At 37.7% G+C, this 25345-nt stretch overlaps 1 protein-coding gene across 11 annotated transcripts in view; it reads right to left on the bottom strand.

Annotated features, from left to right (window-relative positions):
* Positions 1–25345, bottom strand: part of CCDC91 (coiled-coil domain containing 91) — a 316675-nt gene that overhangs the window by 125127 nt on the left and 166203 nt on the right. For 7 of the 11 annotated variants that reach the window (XM_058282985.2, XM_071210236.1, XM_058282989.1 and 4 more), the window contains 2 exons: positions 20222–20299; positions 5444–5551 (listed from right to left, as the gene is read on the bottom strand). In XM_058282985.2, coding sequence (XP_058138968.1) covers positions 5444–5551; positions 20222–20299 — 186 coding nt within the window. The remainder of the gene's footprint in view (positions 1–5443; positions 5552–20221; positions 20300–25345) is intronic. The other 4 variants (XM_058282986.1, XM_071210240.1, XM_071210237.1 and 1 more) reach the window with 2 other exon arrangements.

The following is a 25345-nucleotide window of genomic DNA, read 5'->3' as shown; positions in this document are numbered from 1 at the left end:
ACTTTAAGCAAAGACTCAATAAAGCTGTGATTGCCCGGTATACACTTTTACTTGGACTAAATGGTTCAGGGAAAAAAAGACCATAGGGTTTAATAAGTGGAAGTTATCTGCAGACAGGTAAATATAGGGGTAGAAAGCAGAGAAATACATTAAATCAAGGAAATAAATCTCTAAAATAACTACGGGTATGGTTTTTTTTGTGTTTTTTTTTTAATTTAACATATTTTTTAATTAGAGAAGTTGTGAGCTTACAAAACAGTCATGCAATAATGTGCAGAATTCCCATAAATCATCCCTCCACCAACACTTTACATTGCTGTGGAATATTTGTTACAGATCATCAAAGAGTATCATCAGACTATTGCTACTAACTATGGTCCATAGTATACATTTGGTACATTTTTCCCATACCCCCCTAGTACTACACCATGTATTAGTATTGTCCATTTGTTATAGTTCATGAGAGAACCTCTCATATTTGTACTATTAACCACAGTCCATTTTCCACTACATGGCTCACTGTAGTATACAGTTCCATGCCTTTTACATTCTATTCAAAGTATACACTTGGTTGCTCTAAACTTTCATCAGAGTTGTGCAGTTATTGCCCCAGTAAAACTTTGAAAATTTTTCTTAATACAAAAGAAAAAATCCCATAACCCATTATTGACCCTTAGCGTCAATATAATACCTTCTTTGACACTGATGCAAGAATATAATATTATTGACGTTAATTTCATTTTCCCCATGCATTGCTATATTCTTACCACTTTGTGACAGTGACATTCATTTGTTTTAGTTCACAGAAGAACACTCTTGCATTTGTACTATTAACCATAAACCTCATCAACCTGCAGGTTCGCTATGGTATTCAGTCTCTAGATTATTCTCTGGCTTTCTTTCAATTGACATTTACATCCCTAAACTATGCCTTTCAGCCGCAATCCCATTTATAGACTCACTATGTTACCATTAACTCTATCCATTTCCATACTTTACAGTCAAGCTAATTAAGAATTCTACGTACATCAGTCATCAGTACCACTTCTCAGCCCTCATCCTAGCTCCTAGTAACCTAGAGACTACGTTTTAACTCCATGTGTTTGCTCTTTGTATTTAGTTCGTATTAGTGAGACCATACAATATGTGTCCTTTTGTGTCTGGCTTATTTCACTCAGAATGACGTCAAGATTCATCCATGTTATCTTATGTGTCTCAAATTCATTTCTTCTTATAATAGCACAGTATTCCATCATATGTATATACCACATTTTGTTTATCCATTCATTGGCTGATGGACACTTTGTTTCCATCATTTGGCAATTGTGAATAATGCTGCCAGGAACATCAGTGTGCAAATGTATGTTTGTGTCACTGTTTTCAGTTCTTCTGGATATATACCTAGTAGAGGGATTGCCAGATCATAAGGCAGTTCTACATTTAGCTTCCTGAGGAACTGCCAAATTATCTTCCACAGAGGCTGCACCATTCTACATTCTCACCAACAGTGAAGGAATGTTCCTATTTCTCCTCATCCTCTGCAGCATTTGTTTTCTGTCTTTTCTTTACTTACAGAAGTATATCACTCATACATAAACAAACAATAAGTGTATAGTAATAGTTGTGAATTTACCAAAAAACATACATAGCATTGTACAACTCTCATAACTCACCTTACCGCCAATACCTTGCATTGTTGTTAAACCTTTAAACTAATGATTAAAGAACACTGTCAAAATATTACTACTAATCAAGTATTTTCCCCCAACCCAGAAATCAGCACTTAATCTTACTGAGAATCCCTTATACGCTATATGCATTGCTTTTCTATTGCTATTCTCAGAATTTTCTCTTTGCCTTTGGCATTTGACATTCTGATTAGTATGTGTCTTGGAGTTGGTCTGTTAGGATTTTTTCAGATGGGAGTATGCTGTGCTTCTTGGACATGGATATCTATGTCTTTCAAAGGGTTGGCAAATTTTCTCCCATTATTTCTTCAAATATTCCTTCTGCCCCTTTTCCCTTCTCTTCACCTTCTGAGGCACCCATGACATGTATGTTTGCATATTTTTTGCTGTCATTTAGTTCCCTGAGAATATGGTCAATTTTTTTCATTCTTTTCTTCATCTGTTCTTTTGTATGTTCACTTTCAGAGGCCATTTCTTCAAGCTCACCAATCCTTTCTTCTGCCTCCTCAAATCTGCTATTATACGATTCTAATGGTTTTTTAAATTTCATTTATTGTAACTTTCAATCCTAAAAGATATGTTATTTTTCTATATATGCTTTCAAAGTCTTTTTTGTGCTCATCCAATGTCTTTTAACATCCCTATGTAGCAATCTCATTGAATTTATTAAGGGAATTTGTTTGAATATCCATGATTAGTTGTCTCAACTCCTTTATGTCATCTGGAGGCTTATCTTGTTCCTTTAACTGGGCCATATCTTCCCGTTTCTTGGTGTGGATTGTAATTTTTGGTAGGGAGTCTTGGCATCTGGCTTAGTAGAGTATTCTTGGTGCAGTTTTTCTCTTTAGTTTAGGGCTTCCTGCCCTTCTCCCTTGCTGATTGTGCAATAGGAACCAAGGATGTAATTGGTGCTCTAAGCTCTGGAGGCTCAAGCTGCCCTCATTTCCCCAGGGACCAATGAAGCTTCTCCCAACTTTCTCCTTTGCCAAGGGTAGGACAGAGCCACAGCTGTGTGGAATAATCCAAGTCGTGCAGGCCTAGACTGTGGCTGCCCAGAGAGACTGATGAGGCTTCACGCCCCTTTCTCCCCTGCCTGGTGCAGGGATGGAGCTGCTGTGTGGGCAGGAATCTATGTGCTGCAGGCCCAAGATGACCACAGTTGCTCCGGCAGACTTCCGATTTTCAGGGCCAGCCTAATGTACCTGCAGTTACCTGGGTAGGCCTCCTCCCTGCCAGAGGTGGGGCTGATGCCTAGGCTGGGGCTGCAGGTCAATCTGGGTGAAAGAAACCAGTTCCTACCATCACTATGATTTTCAGTCCTGGCTTCTGATCTGGATGGAAAGAAGCCAGTCCCCACCAGCATGGTGATTTTCAGTCCTCCTTGCATCCCCTTGTGCCAGGCACAGAGTTAAGATGGCAGTTACTGGCCTCCTTCTGACTTGGACAGGCTCAATCTTTAGCTGTTCTCAGGATTATACTTAGGCCGCTGAACTTACTCATCAGTAGCTGAAGTTGGTGCCCAACCATCTATTCCTTCCTTGTTTTTGGGAGGTGTAGCCTCCAATTCCAGATGTAGAACAGTTCCCAAGGTGGCTTGTGCCCCCAGTGGAGGATGGGCACTAGCCTCCAAGGCATGGCATGCTCTACTTAAAAATTTTCTCTGCAGATGGGCAGTATCCTCCTTCCATTCCTTCAAGGATATGGCAGGATGCTCTTCTGGTCTCCTGGAGCCCCCAAACAGGTACTTCAGCTAGCTCCAGAGGGCTCTGGGTGTTTACGAACTGCCCTGTAGCAGGAGCCAACTCTAGGAGCTCCTTACTCTACCTCCATGTTGCTGGTTCTCTCTGGGTATGGTTTTGACAACTGGATCAGACTTTCATAAAACAGGTAAGAAAACAAAGGACCCAAGACTGTAACTAATCACTACCTAAAATGACCCTTGGGCCCACAGGTATCTATGGACAGTAAATAAGCTGAGAAACAGTATGGTCTCCAATACCCACGTAAACTAAAGCCACCAAAGATACTGGAAAATGAAGAGCCTCCCAGGGAGTGGAGCCAAGGACCATGGAGAGCAATGCATATGGCCCCTGTCCCTCAACTCTGAAAAGAGAACACAGAAAATCAGAGAGCAATCGTATCCCCAAGGCACAGAATCTTCTTTAATCTGCCCAGGGACTTTCCAAAGGGTTTCACCTTTCCCAGGGATTGTTTACAGTAAATACCCCACCTTTTTCCATCCCCAATTGTGGGCTACATTGGGGATAAATAACTTTGGTTTCTAGGTCTTCAGATCGCAGGGGGACTTATCTGGACCTGATAATGTAGAGAGGGCAGCATACATTCCCCAGGTATCATGCCAGAGCCTGGACTTTGGAGGCTGAGGCTGTGGCTGAACAGGACTTTCAGGTTTTCTCCCACGGGGTGGGATTAGTAAATTTCACTTGTGAGGCAGAGACTGCGGATAGTTGGTAACCACGGCACAGAGTATGGTCTACTGTTGCAGTTCACCAAGCTGGTTTCGGCTCTCCTCCTTCCGAGCCCCCGGAGGCTCTCTCTGCCTGGCCCCCTTGGACTCGGTGGGCAACGGGCGTATAAACTCGGAGTGGGAGGGCCATTTGCAGGCCAAACTAAATGATTACGAGGAGGAAATCCCACAGTGTCCTTCTACTCTGAGGTGACAACAGGCGCTGTGCCACATGGCAACTGCGCTCTCAGTCTGCCTGCCCGAGGGAGGAGGGCAGGACAAGCCTGGGGGTCCGTGGGGCAGAGTTAGCAGAGACCCCTGCTGCTGGGAGTCGCCGGGGCTGAGCGTCCAGCCTGCCTCTCCCCCGCCTCACGTCTTACGCCGTTTCAGGGTCCCACAGCTTCTTTCTGCCTATCATTCACCAAGTCAGGGACTCCTACCTCAGAGCCTCGTGCTTCAGCTCCAAACACAGGGAGAAGGTTAGGTCAAATCTAGAAAACCCCCTCCATGTTTCCTCTTCTGGGCCTCTTCATAAACATAGAAAATACCTGATATATGTGACCCCAGTCCTACGGTATGTTGTGGCATCTCCATTTAAATCCTGTATCTAAATTTGTTTTCCTAATTCTTCATCAGTTTCCTCCTCATGATATAATGCAGGTCCTTTAAGTAAAGTTGATTTAATTTCCACCTACCAAGTTTTATTTTATTCAAAAGGGTTGTTGGGAACCTCTTGGGTATGTGATTTATAATGGGACATGTTCAAAAATGCCCTTCAACAAGCTTATGTACGTTTAATATAAACCAACTAATAACTTAAGCCTTCTAAGACACCAAATCAAGAGAAGAAAAAATTCTACAGAAAAATCATATCAAATAGAAACCAATGCCTTTATGGAACAGAAGGTTATTCAAGTATATTTACATAAGTACTTTAAAATTCAAATGTTATTTATAACTCTTACGCCACTAAAAATCATTTCAAGTGCAAAAGACTTTCAGAGTTATCTCTTTGCCTGTTATTTGGCAAATAATATTATAACTCAGAATTAACGTAAGAATTATCATTGAATTTGGGGAAGCCTACATGTTTTAGTCTTTTAGTTCTATTTTGAGTCTATCGTAAAATTCCCCAACTTCAGCTTTGAGTTTACATAAGCATATTTTTCTCCAAAATACACCAAGGAAAGTAAATGGCATGAAACTGAATAAATAGTTACAGGGCTCTCAGGGGAGGGGATAGTTCGAAGAAAAGTATAAATATATAATGGATGTGTACTTTTATTACCTGAGAATTAAGCAATTCTTCACACTTGTGTGCTTGTTTCTCAATTGCAGAAATGTACTGTTTTTCAATCGCTTCTACTTGTTGCTTAACTGAAGACTGCAGGAGCGCCTGAAAACAAACAAAAATGTCATTGGGAACACAGACAAAACTTGGAGCCTACTGTTGGCATGAGCAATTCTTTGACATTTGTGCATATCTGAAATCTGATACTTTCCTGCATCTACAAAATAAGCATTTGTAAATCTTGTAGCACATTCACATAGAACACTACTTTAAGCTTTCAGTTTTATGTTTTCTTACTGCCAAGATTACTTTTTTGGCTCAGATGTTGCTTCCACACACCTTCTCCTCCAAAAAGGCCAAGTCATAAAAGATGATAAAGAGGGTGCAGTTTTTGTTAAATATAGATTCAGTTTAGTGAAGACCACCCAGGATGAGGAGTGTATGAAAGCTGATGAAAAAAGAAAGAAAAAAAAAAACCCAGACATATTTCACTGGCTGACAAAATTCCACATCCTCTCGGCACACTGTAATATCCCATGGGCCAAGCATGATCTTCAAGACCACAAGTCAAGTAAAAGCAGATGGAAACTCTGAGCAATTTCAAAGATAAAAGAAGTGCCCGCAGGAAGTTCACGCACCTCATATGAAAAGGTATAAGTCAAAGTGTGGAAGTCAGAATCCCAAGGGGGTCCTCACAAAAAGGAATAACTCATGAGACACTGGACCAACTTAGCTGGGCAGTGGAAATGCTGGGACCTCAGTCAGTTAAACGTAAAGACATTAATGCTGTTTTAAGGGAAGCGAAAGCAGCTTCTCAAGATGCTCCGCCCACTTGCTTCCTTATTAGAGATGCTTAAGAATATAATCATCTTGGTTCCTTCCCTTTTTGTAAAGCATTATATGCTATACTTAACATGTTCTCAATAATATCTTACGTGCTATTTATAAATCCTAAATCATTTAAAAATATGCACTCGACCATATATTTAAAAGCTCTTTAGTAAATATTCTATTTTTAAAGGTCTATTTGGATAATAAACTACTCAAAATCAAAACAGTAAGTTGAAACAGACACATCTTATAGAAAACAGACCTTTGGCACAGTCACCAAAAAAGGAAAAATAAGCCAAATCTCTTAAATAATCTGTTTTGAAAATAGATTCAGTTGGTTGGAAATCTATTAAGATACTAAATAAATAAGCATATATTTTCCAAAAACAGAGACAAAAATATTTTATAAACCTCCCTAGTTTTTGGAGAATTAACTTTCTTTTGCCAATGTTAGACCATCTGATGAAGTTACTACTAATATAATTCAATAGTCATCATTTTGAAGCCACAAAATTACTAGTAAATAACCATAAGAAAATACACCTCTGACAGTAAATCAAAATAAGGACAAGTCAAACTGTGTTAGCCCTTGATTTACAGGAAGCATATATTTGAAAGATTCCATAATGATTAATTTATATAAGACCCTATAATTTAACCCTCTTACACTGTGACCAGATAATATAAACCCCTAACTTTTATTAGGCACTATATACTATTTCCCTGTTATACATAAAATCTCTGGACTTAGAAATTTTAAATTAAAGAATGGTACAGTTATAGATATTCCATTGAAATAATTGTTATATGTTATCTACAGAGACAAAGCATCTTTTATAGAGAGAATAATGCTATTCTTTTCTGAGGTTTGTGACACGATAGAATTGTTTTGTTTAGTGGAAAGAACTGTTTCACTTCCTGACCGACCATGGGTTCCAAAGAAGTCTACAATTTAAATACACAACTGTGATTTTTAGTATATTATATCCTTTAGGAGGGAGGGAAATAAATGAAATACAATAACATTCTCAACTATAATTAAGAAACACAACTTGAATAGCCTTACTTTTTTTCCTTCTAGCAATTGATTTGTGCAGCATATACTCGTTTTCTTCCAAAATTCAGGAAGGTCGGCACTTAGAGGACAGAGCCAAGTCAAAGCCCCCACTGCAGTTAAGGAGCTCTTTCTCTATGCCGAAGCAACTGGCCTTTTATACAGTTCAAACCTGTCAGCCCCATTCAGCTCATTTAAGTCCACACACCTAAGATTTATCACAAGAGGGAGCCTGAGCTAGGTACTCAGAACACAGAAATTCTTTTTTAAAGTCTGCTCTCACTGGGTTCCTAGTCTACTGACGAAGGGGAGCATCCCCTAGATGTGCGCCGTCGTGCGTACACACAGGGTGAACGTCCGAGAAGGACAAACGGCCCCGCGTATGCCTGTAAGGTCTACAGGTAAAGGGGGAGAACATGGACTCGCTCAGACGGCTGGGGCTGGAGCAGGAGTGGAGGCCAACAGGGCGGCCGGGAGCGGTAAAGGGCCAGGGGCCATTGGACCTTCCCTGCTCAAGGGGAGAATCGGCAGCGCCACAGTCTCAGCAAATGAGGCAACTCCCTAGAGCTGTCACTGTACTAGGTATTAGCCAGATGGACATACCTACAATATACACCGATAGTAGCCACCTGCTGTTATGGCTTCCTCTAATGTTAACAACTGAATATTTACTTGCCATAGTAATTGCCCTTAAATTTCTCATTTAAGTGTAAAAATGAACAATATTTGGCTATTTTCCTGTTATGTATTTTTCCTCTGTAATTTTGAATATTACAGGTACTAAAGTCATGAAAAAGCCTATCCTTTGGCTAATACAGCACTATAAAAAGACATATGAAAGTATTATTTTCTTTATAAGCCATTTTAACCTATTCTCACCACACCTAAAGCATGAGGCCTCCCACAATAAATATTTTTCAGAATACAGACACATATTAAAAGGTCTCTGATCAGGGACCTAGTAACACAACAGAGGTAGCTGAGCTAGAAGGGAAACACTGAGCCAGCTCTGGAAACGGGGTTTAGACAAAAGCAGTGTTTACCCCAGAAAACGTGACTAAGGCCCGCCACCGACGGGCGACTTCCGAGCGCAGGCTGCCCCGGCCGGGGAGGCCTTGGCAGCGGCCCGTGGGCGGTCGCTGGCTCGAGCCCAGGCCGTGTGCCCAGGCCGTGCGCCCAGGCCGTGCGCCCCACCGCGGGGCTGGCAGGAGGCAGCGCTGGGCCCCGAGCACCAGGCACCCGGGAGTGACAGCGGCACACCCTGCTCCTTTCTTAGGAGGCAGAATGGTAACTGTGCCCTGAAACTTCAGAAGAGCTGGGTTGTGAGAAATGCGAGATTCCTGACTTCCTTTCCACCTCCATTTAAAAGAGGAGACCTAACGAGGCCACGCGAAGGCAGCTGAGAAGCGATCGCAAGACCTGGGGCCGCAGCGGTCCCTGTGTTTTCCTGCGTATTTGGCTGACAGCACAGAGGGACAATTCAAAAAGAGGAGGGTGGAACGCCGGGTGTCAATGGGAACGCAGGGCCCGCAGAGTCCGGCTCCCTAAGAAGGCGTGTAAGCCGCGGCAGCCCAAGGCCATCTTGAGGGCGGCGGCCGGCTCTCCTGGCCTGGCCGTGAGGGGTTCTGCAACATAGCAGCTGTTACCTCGAACACCACAAAGGCCTCCCAGTGAACATTTTTTCTGTGCCACGGACAACACATTAAAATTAAGATGTTTCCAAAATTACAGGCGGCAGAGATTGTGCAGGCGGGCCGATCAGGCCTGTCAACTTTCTGAAAAGCTGCCGAGTGGACATGCCTCCACCCCAGACGCCAGCAGAGTGAGAGCTCCCTGTGACCCAAGACCCAGCTTCAATTAGAAAAGAGGGAGAAAAAAGGAAAGGAAAAAAGAAGCCCGACTCAAACACCGACCCTTCAGAATCCTCCCCTGGAGAAAAGCAGGCACCTGGTTGGCAAGGTCTGGAAATCAGAGACGACGGTGAAGGGACAGAAACCAGCCAGAGGTGAGAACACGGGGCGTAAATGCGCATCTGCAGCTCCGTTCCAGGGAGCCCGGGACGCCTGCACACCGGAGTGACCGGGTCTGTATGTGAAACTCTTCCTGTTTGTTTACATGCGTTTGATCAAGTTTACACGATTCTCCGCCTCAGATTCCTCATCTAACAAATGGGGACACTATTGTTTGTTCTCTGCTAATGACAAAGGCATTCTGTGAAATTTTGAGAGCTAATTCTTTAAGTTCAGGATAATCTGAACTAAGATTGTTCTAACCATTTGCTGATTTTCAGGCGTACATTTTTTACCCTTCCATGTTACACGAAACTCATGCCATGTGGATTCAAATTAGGATCAACACTATTTTTTAAATTACTAGATTAAGGTCATTAATTTCTCCCATATCAACTGGGATCCATTCATTAAACACAGATCTCAAAAATTAGAAAATAACTTTTCACACTGAAAAGCCATAGACATTGAGAGATTAGAGGCTTGATTTAAGCCAATTTTATTAGCAGTTACGTTGACAAAGATTAAAGTTCCCATTTTATTTTCATTTTGATTATAAAGAGAATAATTTTGTGAATTTAGATGACAACTGGAAACAAGTTTAACTGGCTTCTTGTCTAGTTAAAACTTAACAGTATACTACTAAAATGATTATGTTAAGGGTGATATATAAAATATTAAAAATACGTTGGGTTGGGCACCACAGTTTCAGAGAAGCTGCTAGCCCAACTCGGAGCAGAAGCCACGCGCCCGGCTGTGGTGCTGAGCTCCACCTCGACTGCCCCAGGGGAAGGTGCCAAGAACTGTTAGTATACTAACCATATTGTATGACGGCACAGCGTGTGCTTCCGGGCTGAACGCTAGCCAAACGCAGGTTATTACAATGGGCTAATCACCAAAAAACCTGGTTACATGAATATCCTGGTAAAACATCAATATGGCATAACTTTTAAACTTCGTCCTAAACCAGACTGCTATAAATTAACATGACAATCACTGCAAATCACAGACAAGACAATTTTAAGTAAACTCTCTCTTGAAAAGATAAAATCTAAAGGAAGAAGGGCACTTAGGCACATAGAGCAATGGGAGCAAAATAAAAGTTTTATTGTACATACTACCATATATTTTGAATTTTTTATTGCACGCGTTACCTTGCCAAAAGAAGGCGGCATTGTGGATACAATAAATCATTATATTCCCTTATAATTTATCCTGGTATAAAATCTATATTCTCATATCATGAGTTTTCTCATGTAAAGTACATTTGTGAGGTGAGCCAAAAATTACTAGGGGGAAAGGCAATTCTTACATGTCTTATACAACAACTGGCTAAATGAATTGTGTTAATTTTTAAAAGTTCATCATTGGAGTTATTTTTAAAGCTGTGCTTCTGCAGCAAGTATCCTGTGCAAATTTATACCCTCCATATAGAAGAAAATCTTCTCCTTCACTCCTCTGACCATCAGATTTATAAGCCAGTCACAATATAAAGGCAAGACTTAACTATATTAGAACAAGTTTTCTTGCACGGTTTCCAATGCCTTTTGGTTTTGGCCTGGCCGGAAAAACCACTAGAATAGCCTTGCATGCAAAATTCTGGCTTAGCCCAGGACACTCGAAGGCACAAGAACAATTCTCAACTACTCAACCTTTCTCAATCCTCCGCTGAGATTACGTTTGGTGGGAGGGTAAGGAAGGACAAGCCAAGTGGTCAGGTCCAAACCAATCGCTCGCATCTAGCATACGACTAGGCCAAACTCCATTGGCAACAGCAAACAGCTTTATTTGTCCAGGAAAAATCCGATCATATGATAAAAGCTGGAATTTATGAGAATGCTTGTTCAATCAAATAACTGAAACTACAAATTTGTTTCATACCTTTGGGTCACAAAATGGTAGAATTCAAATAACGATATATGACAGGTCTCACATATCTTAATTTTCACTTCTCCCTCTTTGCACAAAAACTTAGCAATCTCTCATTAAGGGAAAACATTAAAAGAAGAGAAAACAAAGTTGTTTCCCCCTCCTTGGAGCAGAACTTTATACAAGTAATTCTACACCCTGGGAAACACTGATCTCTTAAGTATAATATGTTCTCCCTTATAAAACGGCACAAACAATTCAAGAGTTCAAATAAAATACTAGCAAGTGGGCACTTTTGAAAGATGGAATGTAGTTGTTTTATGATACACAAAGCTGGCATTTGGCATTCGGTACACTGCAAAAATTTAAAGCAATCCTAACCCAACATAAGGCATACTTAATCTTTTCAGAAATTGCAAAAAGGACCAACATCTCAATAAAATCAAAATAGGTTAACATGAGAAATGAGTATATCAAAAATTTTACAAAAGATGATCTTAAAACTTGGGTTTTACCTAGTTTATATTATGAATCATTTTTCACTTTAAGCAGTAAAAAATCCTATTCCATATCCTGATATTCAAACAGAAGAGGAAGAGAAAAAAACTGTATCATACAATATTCTCTTCATAAAATACCCAAACACATCAGAAAAGAACATACCCATTCCTTGCTTTCTCAAAAAATAGTCAAATATTTACTGAGCACTATCCATGCACCCAGAGCACATAGGTTTTTAGCATCTGGATTAACATACGCAGAATTAAAAACCATCAATTTAGCCAAATTTCAGAAATAAACATTGCCAAAGGAAATGGGTGTGCATCGGCATCCTCTGGATCTGGTGAAGGTGCCTTGGATGGCGGTCATCGTAAGGAAGGATGAGCTCTGTGACTGCACGCTGCTCAGCCGAACGACCAAAGACAGACCACCAGAGCGAGAAGGGAAGGGGGTACTTAAGACCATTCTAGCTTCAAGATGGATACAGTAACCAGGAACTAATTTTCACATCACCAAAAAATGATGTTCTAACCCATCTGTTTAGAGTCTACAAAATGTTTAGGTTAGGTTAGAAGTGCCAAGAAACATATAACACATCTTTAAGTCATTACAGTTACATTTTTATTTAATGTTCACATATAAATATTAAGCCAAATTGGTTTTTTGTCTTTTCCAGTCTATTTTTCTAATCACCTTTTTTGTTAATTTGTCAACCATTTCAAAATTCAATGTTTCAACATTTCTCCTATCTGATGTGTTTTGCAAAATTTCTACATCCCTTAAGTTACAACAACAACAAAACCCAAAAAGCATAATTTATTTGAAAAACAAAGAGAGTCAGAACCAAGAAAATAACTTGTGAATATCATTTCAGGAGGAAATGTTAAAATATTTTACATACAAGTTCCAAAACAGAAAGGCTTTTTTTTCCCCGACTATTCTCTCTCAAAGCAAATACCACTTTTAAAAAAAAGAGAGATCACTGCCGTTTCTTTAAAAAAGAAGATTCTGTATACAGTAGCTAAACAAAAATTCTAACCCAACAACATGTCCATATCTTATTTGTGTCAGGTTGGAATTTTTAATGAATTGGACTCAAAGGGAAATAAAATAAAAACAACATGTTGATCTTAATTTCTTGAACACTTTCCACACACAGTTATAGAATGTTAGCAAAGCTTTATTAAGTTCCAGCTTTGAACTTTCACACACTGATTGAGTCAACTAGTAATTCCCTTGGAAAATTCCTCTCCAAAGTTATTTAGGATAAAAACACAAGCCATTTTAAGAACATATCAGCATTTAAAATGACTTTACCTCAAGCACTTATTTATCCTGCATCAATTGAATAAACATATACAGAAATACATCTAAAAGGAAAATCAGGCAAACTTATCTATGCAAAAAGTCAAGATAATAAAACACTTCCTCTTTAAAAAGACACAGCATCTTTTAAGTTATAGAATTATATTTATTTTAGCAAATATTCCTGTATTTTTTCCATGACCAGCTCATCATCCTGCCTTTTCTCCATTATAAATTTTTTTTTTAGCAGTCCATCGTATGCTATTAGTTTCTGTTAGAGTTTGCTTTTCTCACATTTCTGGTGTGAAAACACTTCCCAGTTATTTCAATGGGATATAAAACATACTCATACGCAAAACAAACAAACAAAGAACAATGGAAAAAAACAGAGGTTTAACATTAGATTGGGGAAAAAAGCAACAGGTTGAAAGAATATACTGACAGGCAAATATGAGTGAATAAAGACAATAATTAATCTTTTGCGAGAACATTTAAAAGATACAAATACCTATACACTACCTAGACCTACTCATTCCAAATTTATAGGGAACCTGCTTTCACATATGCATCTTTAAAAATGAACACAAGCCACAATCACATTTATAAATCATCAGTGTTATACTCACTATATTGTGAAGCTATCGACTCTATACATTCCCACACTTTTACCATCAATGTATTTATTTAAAATTCTACACATGCAAACGTATTTAAAAAGTCTACACACATAAAAGTGATTGTGGCTGAAAGTGCAATCTAGGGACAGAAACGTCAACTGAAAGAAAACTAGAGTATAATCCAGGACCTGCACAACACAGTGACCTCAGTGGTGCATGAGGATTGTGGTTAATAGTACAAATACAAGAATGTTCTTCCATGAACCAGAACAAATGTATGTCACTATTACAATGTGTCAAGAATATGGTGATACATGGAAAATTACAACTAATGTAACTTATGGATGATAGTTAACAGTAACATTGTAATAGTCTTGCATCAATGGCAAGTGCATTTGGCAATGGCAAAGAAGTTACTCTATCAATTGCTAAGGGCCAGTAATAGGGGGATACAGGGTTTTTTTCTTTGGAGTAAAGAAAGCATTCTAAAATTGAGGCGATGACAGCACAACTCTGCAATGAAACTGAGAGCCACTGAGAGTACACTTTGGAGGGAGTGTACAAGGCATGGGACTGTCTAAGACAGTGAACCATGTTGTGGACAATGGACTGTGGTTAACAATACAAATATGAACATAAAAATGTGCAACGTTAATACATGGTGTTAAAAATACGGTGGCTTATGGAAAAAAATACACTACACAAGCTTTGGACCATAGTTAGCAATAATATTTTGATGATGTTCTTTCATAATTTGTAACAAATGTTCCACAACAATGTAAGGTGTTGGTGGTGGGGTAATGTATGGGAATTCTGTACATTATGCATGATTGTTTTGTAAGCTCACTACTTCTCTAATAAAAATAAAATTTAAAAATTAACGCAAGTGTTAACAATGGTCTGCAAAAGTTAAGATTGAAGAGATTAGGGTATACCAATCAATGACAACTGCTTAAGGGCATCTTAAAACAAAGAAGCATCACGCTAATACAGTTGTTCATTATCTCAAAATAACCTTCTCTGAGATACCCTACATCATGGATAACAATTTTTGATAGAGGGAAAAACAGACATTAAGAACTTGTGTAGTCTAAACCAGTGCATTTAATGGAGAATGACAATTTCAGGGCAAAAGCCCAATTGTACAAGTAAAGGAAAATTCTTATGCTGCTTGTAGTAAACAATCTTAGATGTGGCATGCTCCTATGGAAAGCCTTCCAAGATCTACATTGACTTTACTGTTGTTCATTACCAAGGATACAAGATTTCTTTAAATCATGGATGAAAGAAAGAAAACAAACAAAATTAAGTAAACATTAGGGGGAAAGCCGGCATATGTAGCACATTAGGTTAGTTTTAGGTTTGTTTTCTTCTGTTCTCTGACAGAATTTCACATGTCCTTTTCATCAATCTGTAGCAAGGAATTTATTTTCTAAACGAATCAAAGAATGCTGGCTTTTTAACAGAGGCACAGGACAGTGAAGGGCAGGCCACCATCTTCTTCTCTTAAGGGGCTATTTCTAAAATGAGAGAAGAATCCATGCTGTATTGTTTTGAGGAGTAAACTAGTAAATAACCAGCTAGAAGATAATAAAAAAAGCATTGCAATTGCTATTCTAAGAAAATCAACATGTTACATATAATGATAATTATAATAACATTAAGTGCTTAATTTATTTGTCATTCACTATCACTGTTTCGCTGGATCCATACAATATTCCTTTGAATAGGTTTTATGGTGTATCCCCTCATTTACCGATGAGGAAACTAAAATTAACATGCTCAAGGTCACACTGTTAATAAAAGCAAAGCTCAGTACATACTACAGGTCTAAACTCTACTTCAAAATCTCAACTCTCAATCACTCCACTCTAACAGAAGAACTTAACAGTCCCAAAGCAGACATTTTTGCAGCAATGTAACACTCCTGCAGGAAATCACAGAATGGAAGACTATAAATTACTATACATTGTCACTAAAGTTAGTATTAGGCCTAATTGTACAGAGTAATTTTGGATTTTAAAACTGTTTAAACTAGGATTGGGTTGCAGAACTTTCTTTAGCCAGCACCTGTGATGGATGAGTTACCAAAACAAAAAACAAAAAAACTGAATTCAAATTTGATGAGTTCGTCTAATCCCTTTTATGAAGGACTATTTCAAGGTTAATCAGAATATTCAAATTTTGTGAGAAGTATAAATCATAACATGGCTTATTTCTGTTTTTCAATCAGAAACTGCAGCTCACATCATTTGGGAACTTTAAAAAGGTGCTCTTTCACTTGAATGGTGTCAAGTACACAAGATAGGCTAACCAAACTGTAGGAACTTTAGATTTTATTTTTATCTGACTACTAATGCAGAAAATGAGAACGACATTTAGATTATAAAGTTTAAATTAATATTTGAAGGCTTGGCAATTTGGTGGAAAAAACATATACTCTAAAATTCAGGAAATACGCTTTCTCAGAATTTATTCACGCAAAAGAAGAGTCCCACATTTTAAAAAAGCTCTAGCAGAAACTACGATGGAAGAGTAGAGGTACTCTAACATGAAGAGAGTAAACAAATTTTTAAACACTTCAATACAGTGAGAATAAAAACATATAAACAAGGGTAAATATCCCCTTCTAATCACTTTCAAATATACAAATCAGAGTATTAACTATATAGACAATGTTGTACTACGATCACCACCGAAAGTTTTCCATCACCCCAAACAGAAGCTGCATACCAGCTGGCGTTAACTCCCAACTCCCCACCCGTCGTGGCCCCGAGCCTGTGTTCCAGGTTCTTACTCTGTGAATTTGCATATTCTAATTGTTTCATATAAGTAGATCAGACAGTGTTTGTCCTTTCAGAATAATTTTTTTTTAATGCAAAACATATGTAATTTAGTAACCACTGTTTTCATTTGTATTAAGAGAAATAAAAGGGGTGAGACTTCTGAAATAGCAATGTAAGGAGCTTGAAGAAACTTCTCCCCCACAGCAATATCCTTTAAGCAGTTCAAATTAGCAAAAACAAATCATAGTCTCTTGTGGTTAGTAATACAAATACAAGAATGCTCCTCTAATACAAGGTGTTAGGAATATGGCAACACATGGGAAAAATACAACTCATGAAACTTATAATAGCCTATAGTTAATAATAATAATGTAATATTTTTGTGACAAAGGTAAAAAAAGGTACTATATCAATGCTAAAGGTTAAAAAAACAAGAATATGGGCTTTGGTATTATGAGATGTGAATACAATTAAGCTTTTTGTTTCATTTTCTTCATTAACAAGGAAACCTTGGCCATGTCATTTAACCAATCAGTGCTTATTTATCCATCTTTCAGAACACTGGAGAAACAATTAAGTTTGTTTTTTGGATAAAATAAAATAAATATGCCTGGAAAGAATTTTTAAAAGCAATGTGTCCATAATTGGTTAAGTTGCCTTTTGTCTGTTATTTTACAATTTGAAGTTGAAATAAAATAATAAATTTTTAAAAAATCATAGTTTACTGTTTGCCCCACACAATTTTATAGGTAACAATGCTTCAATGTGTTTTCATCGACTTTAACAAATGTACCACAATAATGAAAGAGGTTGTGGTTGGGTCCACTGGTAAAGAGTACCATCTTGTTTCTTCAGAGCTGTGTACTGCAAGAGAAATGCTCCATTGGGTCAACTCCCAAATCCTGTAGTTTGGGGAAGTAGAAAGAGATGTGGCAGCTGAAAACATTAGAGGTACCATTTTCCCAAGCTCTACATTGCAGAAGTTCTTCACTAGATTGTGGTGGCAGCCATGTAGCAGTACATGAGGAATCCAACGAAGAGGACATTAACCATCCTACCTGTTCAGTTCCTGTATACAGTGCAAAAGTTCTGTGGCCAGGAAGGATTACAGCAAGCCTCAAAGAGTGGGAAGAAACCGTCCCTGGGAAAGGGGATGACTATAATTGGATCAGTCTCTGAAGCATGCCCCTGAGAAGTGTTAAGAGCAACTAAGCAATCAGTTAGCAATTAAAGGAGGCTAACAGCTAGATGTGGTAACAAGAGAGTCAGATAGACAGAAGCTCAAAACGGAGATCAAATCATAAAGACTGTGTACATGCCAAGACTAAACTCTTTGAGGAGTGACACCAGCAGGTAAATAATGTGAGGGCAACAGTCTTCATTGAATTCGTACATCCAAGTCACTAAAAAAGTAAGTAAGAAAACAAACAATGAAAATAATGAGTCCCCAAAGGGGTAGAATATAGTACAGAGTGGTTGTATTATTTTCAATAAAAATTAACAGGCATGGAAAGAAACAGAAAAGGGTATCCCATACATCAAAAAAAAGGGGAGATCAAAAAAAAAAAATGCCTAAAGAATTAAAGGAAAACATGAAGACACAATCTATAAAATATGAAATAACAATAAAGAGGTAGGAATTATAAAAAAGAACAAAAGAAATTCTGGAATGGAAAAGTACAAAAACAACAACAAAAAATTCAAGAAAAGGTATAAACTAGATTTCAACTGGGTGAATAAAGAATAAGTGAACTTGAAAACATATCAATAAAGATTATGTAATCAGAAAAACAGTGAAAGAACAAATGAACAGAGCATTAAAAAAAAAAGAGCATTGGATACCATTAAGCAGATCAACATATATATAAAATGGAAGTAAAAGAAGGAAAGGAAAAGAAAATGGAGCCCCAAAAACTGAAAAAAATAAATGGGTGAAAACTTTCCAAATTTGATGAAAAACATGAATCTACACAACTAAGAAATTTTAACAACTTCTGAGTCAGATAATGAAAAGAGACCCACACCCGGACAGATCATAGTCAAAATGCCAAAAGCTAAGACAAGAGAAAAACTTGAAAGCACTGGAAAAATGATGCATAGCATACAAGAAAACCTCAGAAAAATGAATTTAGTGGTAAGAATAGGGAAATCTTCATCTAACCCCATATTTCTGGAAGAAGTCTATCTCTGTGTTCACTATTTTACTATTTTTAGGCTTTTGACATTTTTGTTTTATATGTTTGGCATTTCCACTTTCTTTTCTAGTTAAATTCTTTTTCAAGCCCCACAACGTCTCAACTTGATTTGGGAGGGATAGAAGGAAGAAATAGACCAAACCTAGTCCAGGATAGCCAGGAGGATATATGATTCCTAAGAAGCCAAGGACGGTGATAAGATGGCAGTAAATTTCTCTAGTCCAGCTACAGATTTGAGAAAATACTGGCAGAGGTAGAAGAGGTAAAAGTGTGAGGATCTGAAGGCTGAAGTGCCAAGGAAAGCTATGGTTTTATGTTTTTTCGTTCCTGAATACAGTATGCACATATGCACAGGTGTGTGAGTAAGTATGGAATATCTATTCTATGAGACCAAGGATGTGGCTAGAACAATCTCTGGCATAATTCTTTGTACTCAATAATATTTTTTGAATAAAGGAATATTCACACAACTTTTGTTAACCACAGCAACTAGAGAGGCATTTTTTTAGTTTAAAATGATTAATGAATAATCAATATGTTTACATATTTTAACAAAATAAAGCATTAAAATATATTAATGGAAAGTTTCTGTCTAAAAAATGATTTTGACAAATCAATTCTGGATCAGATTTCCTAACTTTATCCAAATGAATTCTAATAAAAAATTAACTTAGCAAAATAAAATGCCATTAATGTCTATCAAGTCTAGTGATGGCGCTTATCAGTACAGATATATTAAACAAATCATGGTATATTTAGACTATGGAATACTATAGTGTAGTGACAAAAATAGGATGTCAATATTTCTTGACATAAAAATATCTCCAAGAAATACTGAATAAATATAGCAAGTAAAAGAAAGAATTGAGTAAAAAAAATTTTTTAAAGCAAAGCAAAACTATTTAACTTGGCATAAGCAGAATGTATGTAAATATGGAGAAAAATACCTAGAAGGCTGCACAAACTCCCAACACTAGTTACCTCTGGGGAAAATTGCTTGAATTTGATTTCAACAAGAATGTCTTCTTCCATTATTTGAAGGGAAAAATTATCTACCTAACATAAAATCTAGGAGGGGTGGGGAGAAAATAATTTGTTATTAAGCTCTCAAGTTGCCTAATGTATTTAATATTATTACACCACTGGTATTGACATCATAATTTCTGCTATTATTAAATGTACTTGAAATAACTTAATTTGCTAAAGATGAGAAAAGATAAAACAATTTTTCAGAAGAATTCTACCATATGTTCATTGTTTTCTCTATATGTTAGAGGTAGAACCACATAAAGACAAAAAAAAAAGCTAATCTAGCAATTAATTCTATACAGCATTTTCTGTTTTCAAACTTCTTTACCTGCCAATCCTGTATTCTCAAAATAACCTATATACTTCTCAAATGCAGAGTAATATCTAGTATTACTTTTTAAATCCACCAGAATACTTTCAACGAATTCGTTTTGGTCAAGTGCAAGAAATTCTATGCCCAAGTAAGACCACAGTATATTTCTACCATTTGTACAATTTTATACATACCTTTCTGTGTGAAATTTGTGCCAGAGTCACCCAAGGTCTAAAACGATAAGAACAGACCCTCAATGCTTTTACCTTATATTCATCCACAATAATGCTGAGGGCTTCATGACCAGCTTTCCTCATGTCTTCTAATTCTTGTTTATGTTTTTCCTGAAGGAAAACAGAGAGAAACTAAACCATGATTTGTTCCTTTGTTTTCAAAATAATGAAACCGTTGACTTTTGCTTCCAGGAATGATGAAGAGGTTTCTGGCACACCAGTACTGTAGCTCAAAACTGAGAGAAAAGCCATGTTTTTTTAAAATTCTATTTAAAAACATCTGGGAACTCTGAGGCAATGAGGAAACAAGGGGAAAACCATGCTAAGGGGTAAGATAACAAGGCAAGGGGGCCTTGCCCTGGAGAAGCTGGCAGTTCTGGGCCTGGAGACAAGATAATGGAAATGTGCCCAGAGGGCTGCCACCAAAAAGCAGAGAAACTAGGAGAAAGCTGGCAATTTTAGGAATCTGGAGTGACAAAAGTTAGAGACTTGATGGTCCAGAAGCTCAGAGAAAAGGGAGCAAACATTCTGGTTTTTTCTTCATGTATTTTTCAAATTCTGGAACTATGTACACAGATGCCTTAAAAGCCCTGGAAAATTCCTCTGAAAACAGAAGAGTTTTCGACAGACTTAGCTGCTGAGGATAGTAAGACTCAAGTGCCCCAAAGGGGTCCAAGAGACCACTTTCAGGTGGAACCAAGAGGGGTCTGTCTGCTCACGGGGGAAGATGATGCCTTCCTAAAGCAGCAAGCCACTGCAGGCTGGAGGGAGCAAGGGCTCCAACTGTGGAGTCTACAGGAACCACCCGGGGACTCTGAAGACCATCCAGAGACCCAGCCTCTGCACTTCTTCAAGAGCCTGGACCTCAGTACTTTTTATTACCTCTCTAGCTGATTTAATACACATCAAAATTTGAGCACCACTAGATTAAGGTGATCGAATCCCCACTCTTGCTGCCAATGAAAAGAATGTGCTCTATCTGAAGGACATCCATATGGAGCCTCTCCAATTTCTGATACAGTATTCAGCTATCAATACAAACTTACTAGAGTTGACAAGAGACAAGATCATAAAACAAAACAAAACAGAAAACAAAAAAAAATTTAAAAACAGACCCATGGGTGGGTGAATCAAATATGAGAGTTATGGAAGACTTTAAAATATGAATAATTAGTATGATCAAAATACAGGGAAAAAAAATAGAAAACGGATAAAAGAATACAGATCTTTGTGGGAGACTGAAATCAATAAAATGGAAGTTCCAGAACTGAAAAAGATGTACTATTTATAAGTCAAAAGATGAGATAAACAGCAGATGAAACAAAGCAGAAAGCAGGATTAGAGAGCCAAAAGATAGTCCTTTTTTTTTTTTTTTTAAATATACACTATAGTCTCTTCCAGTATGATGACTCCAGGTCCTCCTGGAAGAGAGAGGCCCTGGAGAAACAGTGACAATGAGCAGGCAAGCGTCCAATCTCAAAGGGCACAGATGGGACAAAGGGATGCTGGATTACTGTTAATACTGGTAATACAGAAGTGGCAGCCCCTCCCATGGTGGGTGGACAAAAGCTATGGCATAGCCAGAGCAAGCCCTGCTGCAGAGGCTCCAACCTGAAAAGGCACTTACACTAGGTTCATATTAGTGCAAGGGTGAAACAGCCCAGATTTAGAATTTAGTAAGTTCTTCTCTTTTCACAGTTAATTGAGGCTGTCTTTTGTGGCTAAGTGATTATACTGACGCTTGGAGCACTATTATACATGTGTTTGGGGCCTCTGCCCAGCACATGGCAGACTCAAACAAGTGGCTTAACTACTGGGTTTGCGACCTCATGCCTTTGAACAACTATGGCGGCACCTCCTACATAGAGCAGAAAGGGGAGCTAAACAACAGAATAAGCCCATCAAGATAAACAGATGCCTAGACACCAACAAAAAATTACAAGCTATACTAAGAAACAGGAAGACATGACCCAGTCTACTGAACAAACACAGAAACAGGATATGCAGAATGTAGAACCACTATTCAAGGATGCCCAAATACCATGAATCAATTTAACGAAGTGAAGCAAGAGATAAAGGATATTGAGAAGACACTGGGGAATACACTGAAGAAATTGTAAACATACATAAAAAGATGGCAGATCTGTTGGTGATGAATGGCACAATGAAAGAAATCAAAAATACACTAGAAGCACAAAACAGCAGATTTGAACAGGAAGAAGAAAGAATCAGTGATGTTTAAAACAGTACATCTGAAATCATACAGATAGTAGAACAGGTAGAAAAAAAGAAAAAGTTCAGCAAGGACTTAGGGATTTGAATGACAACACAAAACACACATTATAGGCATCCCAGAGGGAAAAGAGAAGGGGAAAAGGGCAGAAGAAGCATTAAAAGAAATAATGGCTCAAAATTTCCCAACTCCTTTGAGGGACATGGACATACATGTCTAGGAAGCACAGCATACTCCAAACAGTATAAAACCTAACAGGTCTACCCTAAGGCACATACTTATAAATTTATCCAATGCTCAAAACAAAGAGAGAATACTGAAAACAACAAGAGAAAAGAGATCCACCACATAAAAGGGAAGCTCAATAAGATTAAGTGCTGGTTTCTCATCTGAAACCATGGAGGCAAGGCAGCAGTGGTATGATATAGTTAAAGTGTTAGAACAAAATAAGCTGTCAGCCAAGAATTCTGTATGTAGCTAAGCTGGCATTCAAAAATTAAAGAGAGTTCAATATAGTCACATATTAACAGAAATTAAGAGAGTTTATCAACAAGAAACCTGCTCTTCCCGAAATACTAAAGGGAGTTCTGCAGGTTGAAAAGAAAAAAGGAGGAGAGAGAGGGTTGGAGAAGAGTGTAAGAACAATTATAAAGATAAAAAACAAGATATGGCATATATGAACATAAAGAAAATATGGTTAACATAATTAATTCCTTGACAGTAATAACACTGAATGTGAAAGGATTAAACAAGAGGCATAGATTGGCAGAATGGATAAGGAAATATGAGCCATCTACATGCTGTCTATAAGAAACCCACCTTTGACCCAGGAACACAAAAAGTCTAAAAGTGAAACAATTTTACATGCAAACATAATTAAAAAAGGGCGGGAGTCACTAAAATAATAGACTTTAAATACAAAACTATTGTAAGAGACAAAGAAGACCACTATATATTAAAAAGGGATAATCTATCAAGAAGAAAAAACAATCATCGACATTTATGCACCTAACCAGCGCACCTCAAAATACATGTGGCAAACATTGGAAAAACTAGTGAAAAAATAAATGCCTCTACAAATATAGTGGGGTACTTTAATACACCATTATTATTATCACCATTAGAAAGAACATCTCTGCAGAGGATCAACAAAGAAACAGAGAACTTGAATGTTAGAAGATCTAGACTTAATAGACATATACAGAATACTACACCCAAATACAATAGGATATACATTCCTCTCGAGTGAACATGGATCATTCTCCAGGATAGGCTACATGCTAGATCACAAAAACTCTCAATGAATTCAGAAAGACTGAAATTATACAAAGTAATTTCTCTGACCACAATGAACTAAATCTGGAAATCAGTAAGGGAAAGATAACCAGATCAGGCACAAAGTCATGAAAGTTAAACAACACACTCTTAGACAATCAATGGATCAAGGAGGAAATTTCAAAAGAAATCAGTATAACTACTTTGAAACGAATGAAAATGACAACACAACATATCAGAACCTGTGGGGTGCAGCAAAAGCAGTGCTGAGAGGGAAATTCATAGCCATAAATGCCTATATTTAAAAGGAAGAAAGAGCTAAAATCAAAGACCCAGCTGCACACCCAGAGGAATTAAAAAAGAATGACAAACTAATCACAAAGCAAATAGAAAGAAGGGAATAACAAAGATTAGAGCAGAGCTAAATGAAATTGAAAATAAGAAAGCACTAGGAAAATTAACAAAACCAAAAGTTGGTTTCTTTGAAAAGTTTAATAAAATTGACAAACCTTTAGCTAGACTAAAAAGAGAAAAAGAGAAAAGATATGAATACATAAAATAGGAAATAAGGAAGGGCATATCACCACGGATCCCACAGAAACAAAAGAATATCATAAAAGGACACTTCGAAAACTGTATGCCAGCAAGATGGATAACTTAGATGAAACAGACCTATTTCTAGAAGCACATAAGCAGCCTTCATTGATGAAAAAAGAAATTGATGAACTCATCACAAGTAACAAGGTTGAATTAGTCATCAAAAACCTCCCAACTAAGATGACTCAGGAGCATATGGTGAATTCTACCATACATTCCAGAAAGAACCAACACCAGTCCTGCTTAAACTCTTCCAAAAACTAGAAGTGGAGGACACATTGCCTAACTCATTCTATGATGCCAACATCATAATACCAAAGTAAAATGAAGATGCCATAGGAAAGGAAAACTACTGAACAATCTCTCAGATGAAACTGGAGGCTAAAATCCTCCACAAAGTGCTTGCTAATCATATTCAACAACACATCAAATGAATTATACACCATGGCCAAGTGGGTTTCATTCCTGGTATGTAAGGATGACTCAACATAAGAAAATCAATCGATGAAATACATCACATTAACAGTTCGAAAGAAAAAAAATCACATGATCATCTCTACGGACAAAGCAGTAGCATTTGACAAAATACAGCACCCTTTCCTTATAAAAATACTTCAAAAGATAGGAATAGGAATAGAAAGAAACTTCCTCAACATGATAAAGGGTATATATGAAAAACCCACAGCTAACATTATATTCAGTGGTGAAATGCTAAAAGCTTTCCCTCTAAGATCTGGAACAAGAAAAACATGCCCACTATCACTGCTTATGTAACATTGTGTTAGAAGTAATTGCTAGAGAACTTAGGCAAGAAAAAGATAAAAAGGTATCCAAACTGGAAAAGAAGAAGTAAAAACTTCACTATTTGCAAATGACATGATCCTATAAATAGACAGCCCCGATAAATCTGCAACAAAGCGTCTAGATGATTGGAAAGCTAAACATCATTAAGATGTCTGTCCTACACAAACTGATGTACATATTTAACACAAACACAATAAAAGTTACAACAGCATTTTTTACCAAATTGGAAAAGCTAAACTATGAAATTT

The sequence above is a fragment of the Dasypus novemcinctus genome, chromosome 20, assembly GCF_030445035.2.
Source record: "Dasypus novemcinctus isolate mDasNov1 chromosome 20, mDasNov1.1.hap2, whole genome shotgun sequence".
Taxonomy (NCBI): domain Eukaryota; kingdom Metazoa; phylum Chordata; class Mammalia; order Cingulata; family Dasypodidae; genus Dasypus; species Dasypus novemcinctus.
This window is presented reverse-complemented; position numbering and strand designations above follow the sequence as displayed.